Raw genomic sequence first — 8,750 nt, forward strand, 5'->3', positions numbered from 1 at the left:
TATATCTATACATATATATATATATATATACATACATACACACACACATATATCTATATATCCATATACATATATCTATATATCCATATATATATCTATACATATATATATCTATATATATATATATATATATATATATAGATATATATATACACATATATATATATCTATATCGCTGCTTTTAGTGAACCACTCCTACTACAGATGACATTCCAGTGAGCTCTAGTGCACCTCATTATTCTCTTCGTTCTTTTTCAAATTTAAGATCATGTGGTCATGTCAGTAATTTTATTCACATGCGGTGGACCTGTCCCAAAATTCTGGAACAAAATAATGTCACTTATTTCAAGCATCACTGGTCTAACTTTAAACTTGTCCCTTACCAACTTGCTTTTGTGTGCCCCCCGTAGAATGATTCAGCAAGTCAACAGATAAACTCATTATGCACATATGTTGTGCTGCAATATATCAAGTCACATACAAGTGGAAAAAGGTTTTCCTCACTGTCACGAGCTGCGGCGGTGCGAGAAGGTAGATGCCTCTGATGTAGGTGCAGGAATCATATTGTCTCAGAAAGACCCTCATGACCACAGCAGCGGTTAAGTAAATTAATGAAAGGCGGAATGTTACAACATTTGAGTAGCAAAGCCTGTGGAGACTTGAAACCTTCGCCACCCTGCGACCAGTCACACCTTCTACATAAATTAAATAAGTACTTGGATATCTGCACCAAACCTGATGGATGTTTGACCAGGAGTAGCAAATTGGCCAAGCGGGGTAGTCTGCCAGAGCTAACCAGTCAGGATGGGATATGACTTGGCCAATGAACACATTACTGGCGAGTGTGTGCAGCTAATTTGTTCCTTGGAGTTCAGAGAGGACATATCTCTTGTTCAAAACACTCAAGTGTATAAAAAAAAACTCATTACATACTTGATAATTAGCAGTAGGAGATAGCTCTAAACTAATGGACAATGCATTATCTCAAGATTGAATCAATATGCAAAATATGCAGTAAAAATAGCTATTTCAACACAGTACCTAATAACACAGGGGAATTCCACAGGAAGTTTATAACTGCATACTAAGATCAGCTCACAGAGGAAACCTTACCTTTGAAATGATGATCCAGATAACATCCTTCAAACATGTTCATATGAGACAAAAGACTAATTACCATGTGCTTTTCGAGGTTCAGGCTCTCTTACAAATACCAATATAGTTTCTGCAGTTAGAATGATAAACCATCCTCTTGGTATAATAATTGGGGTACCTTTATATATGTGAGCCCAACCTGGCAGCATTTAAGAATATACAAAAGCACAATATTATTACACACAGATTATGCACTATATTTAATGCATGCAATGCAATACAATCAATGGTAAACAGTTTTAGATGATAAGGCGGTATCCAGGTTGCTAAACCCCTAGTTTCACATGTCCTAGTACAATGAGGTGTTAAGATGTATACTTCTGTGAATGCTTAATGCAGATATGTTTGAAAAAGTCCTAGAATACAGTTGCTATGACAGCTTCAGGGATGCGTCTGACCTTACGCAACCTTCCAAGGACCAGCTGCGAGGACCCTGGAGGCCAGCAGCTGGCAAAAAGTAGGCATTGTTCCGAGGATTGAGCTGGAATAGGTGTAACTCCTTGGGGGCTCACAATATTAGGCAGTTACGCCATAAGAGCTCTGGGACATAGGCTCGGGTCCCGGCACAGGCCGTATGTTTTGGTGGGGTGAGGGTTTTGTAAATCTCTGATACCTCAGATGAGTTTTGGGAGTACACAAGTATATATGATCAAATTGTTGAACTCAAAAACTTAATTATATATAATGTGACTGTTAAGTCATTTCCCGCATGTTTTTTTTATACTAAGGTCTGTAGCATATACCCATATTTTTCCTACTTAATCTCTGAAAAAGGGTGTATAGGATTTATATTGTGCAATCTCATCACAATATTCAGGGTCAGCAATAAGCTAATATATTATGTAAGCAATAAGATATTGATTACATTAAAAAGCAGTGTAAACTATGTTAGCATTTTACAAAAGTTTTATTGAGCGAAAAAATTTGATTCGGTTGAAGAACAGACACAGGTTGTTGTGAACAATAGGAAAAAAGGGGGGAGATGGTCACTTTTTATTTCATGTAAGGTTAATTAAATATAACCCACTCAGTAATGTTGGATCTTATTTGATAAGAAAATGTGATTTGAACAGTTACCTAAAGATAAATAATACACAGGAGTAGTTAAACAAGCATTTACATCTGGAATAGTTTCAAAACTGCACATTTCAATGCAATTGTGATAATGATTCAAGGAAGATACATAATGATCCTCTGGTACAAAAGTTTACATAGTGCATGTTAAAGTGTGATACCTATTTATATGCCCAATTCATTAGAAATAATAATCTAAAGATAATGCACCGTAGGGGATGACAGTAAAATAAGGCAGAATAAGTGGTATTAACTTGACAAATTAAGATTAATTTCTTGGCACAGAATATTTTCTAATATTTACAAAGTCCTTCATTATTGCATACAGTGATATTAGTCGACTTTTACAGACTGGTAAATATTTATTCTTAATATACCATTTTATTCTTTTTCATTCAAGATTTATTGTTTGCCAGACTCCTCTTTGCTGTTTTGGCTTTACACCTCTTTCCAAACAAGTTGTCTCTTTGCTAATTGTTAATTGTTCAAGAGACAAGCACACAAACTGCAGCTAAATGACACAGGTCCAGTTTAAATCAGAAAAGGATATTTGACAACATCTGAAGGGACCCGCACAGTAGGTATTTTGCCATCAATGTAGCAGATCAGCCAAAATAAAGTGCCATAAAGCTCCAATACATGAAGCAATGGCCCATTTTTTTACAGTCTGAAAGTGCAAAACACACCATAAATTTATGATTATGGCTTCACAGGATTTATAGTTTATAATGCACGTATAAATATTCAGTTAAACAATATAGAGTCTGGATCTTGGTTGGCCATCTGTGCTATGTGCTTGAGAACGTCTTTCTTTGTTATAATGCCCAGCAGTCTCCTGGAAAAGAAAAACCGTGGAAGAACCGTTAAAAGTGCTAGGAAAAAAAATACAAAATATTTACTACAGTAGACTCACACATAACCAACCCAACTACAAGTAATGAAACTTGCTTTATCCTACAGCAGGTAATCTTATTTCAATTCAGCGCTCTTTTATCAAATCCAATGTTTCCCTTCAACACAGGAACTACCACCTCTAATACATTACAGGCATGGCCAGCATATTTATGCTCTAGACATTTGATGATATTAAGGACTTTAAAACAACGAGCCAAGAAACACATTCCAACAGTCTTAATACCGCAATATGTTATTTTACATTACACGAAAAACAAGGTGGAAAAGTAAAATAAAGTTGAAGTTTGACGACTTTGCACCAAGCGTTAAAGGGACCCCTTGTACGCCACAATTATGTACTCTATAATAAATAAATCTTAGCAGTTTTGCACCTACCCCCCACCCCCTACAAATAAAAAACCTCATAATCAGCTTCAGCTATATACAGCCTGGGATGGTTACAGTGTGTGAGGTCCCTCTGCTAGATTGGAAATGAGCACCAGAATAACCAAGCTGAGCCAGTCACACTATAATAGATAAACCTGCAGTCTGGGGTCAACATGTTATAGTGGGAACAAAGCCCTGCCTAGCCAATCACAGGTCTGTGATTGGCTAGCATGTGGGAAGCCACTTGTGATTGGCTGTGGAAGCTTGTCTGGTCAATTCAGTTCACAGCCATTGGGGGCCATTGCAACAAGCAGTCCGCATTTTAGATTTCTTTTTTAACTTTTAATATTTTTTATTTTATTCCTCATTGTATTACAACTTTCCCACTGGACTAAAAGACAGGGAAAAAAAAATGAACATTTTATAATAAAGTGGAGAACAATGCTGTTTCGGATAGTGCTTTATTTCAATATTTGTTTCTGTTTCTAACCCTTGTATCAGTATTTTATTTACACTATACCAATATAACAGAGGAGGGGTCGTAGGGACTCCGTTACACTGGAACTGTTGGTTGGAAAAGTTTTTTTTCCCCCCTGTAACACCAGTATACACAGCTTTTTATTGCGGTGCTAGTAAGCTTTGGAAAGTGGAGGAAGAGTTGAATTGTTTTCTAGCGCCTACCCCTCCAAGGGTCTATGCTGACCAGGCTGGGCTCATTCCCATATGCTGTGGGTTCCCCTGTTATAGTGTGAATGGCAAAGCCTATCTAGCCTGCTGCTGGTTTCCACTTTAGCAGATGGCTTCCATGCTCGTTGTCCCCCTGTTTTAATGGAAACCGCCCAGGCTGTATACTGCTGGCAACGGTTATGAATTAAGTTATCCCATTTATTTAAATGGGTTTTCTAGTGCACACAAATCAATTGCTTCAACAGGATATCTGGTGGTAGAAGAAAAAAAATACTGCATGTAAAAAAAAAGTTAATTGACACAATGCATCACGTCAAGTGTGATTCCAGAAGCAAAGTATTTACTTAAATTGCTGTGTTATTACATGAATAACAGCATGAAGCAATAGGTGAACTTTTATTACTTGCATCATCTGTGCACACAGTGAACTTTAAAAGACGAAAGCTGCATAATTTGAGACAGGCAGCAATTATGGACAAATATATTTATGTTTTTGACATTCATACACAGTTGAAACCAGGTAAGGTGTGGAAGGTAGAGGTCATTGTATGTGACCTCTAATTCCACCATAATGTAGTTTTACTAAGCACATTTTTGTCAATAAGACAGAGTTGCAAACAGAGATCACTATTATAAACTGCATTTAATACTTTAAGGTACCTGATGTGATTAGTAAAAATATTCTCTTTCTACATATGTACATACAATTTCCCACTGTTATCTCTTACATAAAACACTAGTCCTTATCAAAGCTCACCCATTGTGTGTCACCAGGCATTGGCGCAATCCAAGTTTGCGGAAAATGTCCACAACAATTTCCATTGGTGTCTGGTCAGTGATTGTGAAAGGACTAAGGTCCATAATGGTGCGGAGTTTTAAGCTGGGAGGTGATGTAGGCGGCTGTGGAGGAGTGTGCTCTGTGAAATATATCCTGGACGTGCTCACGACTCCATCCTGCTTCTTTCTGGCACTCTCTGGGAAAGAGGAAGCATATAAATATTACATTTGGAAAGGAAAAAGTATACAAAAAGCTGTATGAAAACTTTCAGACAGATACACTAATCCACAAATAAAACTACACTAATATTATTAAAATATCAACTAATTTACTCTAGATGGGTGTTAGAAGAAAAAACAAAGTGTTCCTTGTGGGGTTTTTTATTTCCCCAGAGGCAAAAATAATCCTTTATTACTAGTAAAATGTTACTACATCTGTCTCCTCCTTCCATAAGTGTATGGGAGCCATTAAGCAAGGGGGAAGTGGGGGATCTAATGAAGGTCGATTTGCATAAAATTGACTATTTTTCCATGGAAATAACTACTTTTTTTTTTAAAACTCGAAAAAGGTCGAAAAAACGAAAACTGCCCTATACTAGATTCCCCACAAAGTAGTAAATGTTCCTATGTCAAAGGGGAGACAAAAAACAAAAACATATATAAAGTAATGCCGTTTATTTTTATTTCCCTAAATTACATCAAGAAAGCAACTTTGTGTTGTAGCCCATGATTTGTTTTATTCTATATATTTTAAAATGCAAAATATTATGCATCAAAATCTAATTAACAGTATCTCCTGTATAAAAGGACACAAGATATATGGTGTTTACACAAGCTTTATGCTCAGTTACCCTTTACAACTTTTGTAAATATCTTATTGTATATCTAAAAATGTCAAGTCAGTACACTGTCAAAGGAGCAGAAATACATCTCTAAGTAGCTGTGTTTCAAGTAAATGTGTAATCATTGGCTGAAGTTGTCCAAGAAAAAAATGCAATTGATGGGACGAATTCGAATGGTCGCAAGGTGACGCTATGTGTCATCAGAACAGTCCGTGGAGACACATCATGTCAGAATTTTTACCAAAATCTCTGCTTAATTTCCCTCGTGATCGAGACACGAGGGAAAATGAGCAAAGATTTCTGTGCAGTATGGGCATCAAGGTGCACAACCGGACATTGAGGCGAAGGATATATTGACTTTCAGGGTAAAATTTTTCCACAGTTGATTTTCTTGCATCATACTACAATTTCTTTGTCTAAACACTAGAATGACAATACAGAAACGTAGACCTCCTAAAAAGTATTCATATAATATAATATTGTATATTTTGAACTGCTGGCATTTTGCTGGCATTCAAGTTAGTTCCTGTAATTGAAAATGGCATTTTTTTACACTTATGCCTTATTTTAGTTATGCATATTTCACACGTGGCATTTTCAACTAGAGAGACCTGCGTCAAAAGATACTGATTAATTTCTTCAGTTTCAGGCATATGTTTACCAAAGATCAGTTCATGTGGTCAACCTAATATCCTAGTCAGTAATGATTTTCTAAAAGATGTGTACAACACGTCTTCGTATTAATGAAATGTTTCAAGATCCCATATATCAATATAACCATACTACAATATAGTGTATTGTTTCTTCATACTATTTGGAGACCTGAATACTTTGCATAAACCACAACAACTGGTACTCAATTTGTTGCAGTGGATGCACACTGCAGACGCTGGCAGTGTGATTTAGGGCTTAATATAATGGTAGATTTGTTTCAAGTTAAAATAACAAAACCAACAAAAGTACATAATTCTGTAATGCAAATGGGAAGTGATAGTTATATAAAAGCTGTGATTTACATATAAAAGGCATTAAGGAATAGATCTGTGAGCACACAGCTTTGTCACACAGTCTCATACAGTCACCGATTCATTTTGCTATGGCTGATGTAGACAAGCATCTTACTGCATGCAAGTGACAGGAACGCAATGTTTACACTGCTCATAATGTACAGTTAAATAGAGTATATAAATATTAAAGCTAAAATACATATACACACTAAGTAGCTCTGTGAAATGAGCCTAAATCATACTGCTAACCGTAATCATAAAAATTATAGCAGTGCCAATCAACCTGTTTTATCTATTTTAGAAATTGGCACCTTGACAAGTGTATTTGGCAAAGCCCATCAGTGAGACATTCTTCTCTGTCTCGCTCCATTTCACTTGTATCTATTTAAAATATTTTATGAGAATGTTGTATTACAATTTACATTCAATTGTGAATTCCAGTGACACTGCTAAACAAGTTCAAATTGAGGAGACTTACTTCTCTGTATTAACAACAAATTGGTAAAACATGCAGACATTGGCTATACTCTAGGAGAATTTCTAAATATGTGTTAATGTGAAGTTATATTTTTTTTCTGAAATAAGGAAGGAAAAAACAGGCAAACCAACTAACATAACTGTGAATGGTTACATTGTAATTTATGCAGATTAATTCCCCTATGAAATATAAAAAGGTGCGCTTACCAATTGAGATGATCAAGTCTCGCCTTTGGACAAAGCCCACAAGCCTCTGAGACTCTCGAGAAACTACAACAGGAAAACCACTATATGTCGTATCATTAATTGCTGCCTCAATGTCAGCTACTGTCATACTGTCCTGAGTGATGACTGTAAGCGTTGGGTCATTACGTCTTGGGCGCATGACATCCATGGCAAGAGTTTTATGGCTAAACTCTTCTTTGGCTTCTAGAAATGGGTAGCCATTTAGGTGTATGTGGGCATCATAGATGCTTTCCCTTCCCAAGGCATCTGCTACCCACTTGCTGGTCATGGCCGCAGCCATTAAAGGCACTATGTATTCCAAACCACCAGTTAACTCGAACATGATGACTACAAGTGAGACAGTCATGCGAGTGGCTCCACCTAGAGGATACAAGCACAATTAAAAAAATGTGTAGTTTGGATGTTTTCAGTCAGCAAAAAAATAGCTAAAACAATATGCAAAATGAGTAGCAAATATATAAATTGCAAATTGTGTATACATATAGTACATGGTAGACAAGCAGTTAAGACATGTATTACTTAGAATAGATATTTCCTCCAGGTACAGTACCTACAAGTTCGACTTCAAATATCCTACAACTCTATGGCTGGACATAAAGCATATCAAATGCTACCAATGGAGGTATGCTTGTGCTAATAATTGCAAAAATATTGATATTTCAATTATTGTTAAGTACAATAGTTGTAGCATGAATCAAACGGTTTTCTAACACTTGGTGATTATACAGGTACTGCAACAATACGGAAATGCAAATAGACTTTTCTGTTACCAGATGGGTGGCCCACTAAAAAAGTATGAAATGTCCGTGTTAAGAGAGTTGTATTACAGGCAGACGGAAATAAAATGTACACTGGGAATGCTGTTTTTATGCACATCCCTGGCATCAGCACAAACCAACATAAGGCTGATTTTTCACTACACTCATGGGCTCATTAAGGATTTGGGGAGGGAGCACAATGCCTGTTATTTAATTATTAATTTGTTTATCTGTCATTAAGTGTAAACTTTTCTTCATATATTTATGATTCATCAGCAAACCATACAGTTACCAATAGTATTACAAGTAAAACTTAACAATAGTTTGATGTTCAACGATAACATTACAAATGAAAAATTTGCACTTCATAGGCCACAAGATGGAAGCAAATTCGCCCACTGTTACAAGACAATTTGATGAGTGCTACATTTGTAGGTCATCAATTA

General features: G+C 36.2%; 1 protein-coding gene across 5 annotated transcripts in view; it reads right to left on the reverse strand.

The window, feature by feature from the left end:
• Positions 1-2,043: 2,043 nt before the first annotated feature.
• CLCN5 (chloride voltage-gated channel 5) overlaps positions 2,044-8,750 on the reverse strand; it is a 55,244-nt gene continuing 48,537 nt past the window's right edge. For all 5 annotated transcript variants that reach the window (XM_075184566.1, XM_075184569.1, XM_075184567.1 and 2 more), the window contains 3 exons: positions 7,508-7,906; positions 4,955-5,171; positions 2,044-3,064 (listed from right to left, as the gene is read on the reverse strand). In XM_075184566.1, coding sequence (XP_075040667.1) covers positions 2,974-3,064; positions 4,955-5,171; positions 7,508-7,906 — 707 coding nt within the window. In that variant the 3' untranslated portion in view covers positions 2,044-2,973. The remainder of the gene's footprint in view (positions 3,065-4,954; positions 5,172-7,507; positions 7,907-8,750) is intronic.

This window comes from Mixophyes fleayi, chromosome 9 (assembly GCF_038048845.1).
Source record: "Mixophyes fleayi isolate aMixFle1 chromosome 9, aMixFle1.hap1, whole genome shotgun sequence".
Classification (NCBI taxonomy): Eukaryota; Metazoa; Chordata; class Amphibia; order Anura; family Limnodynastidae; genus Mixophyes; species Mixophyes fleayi.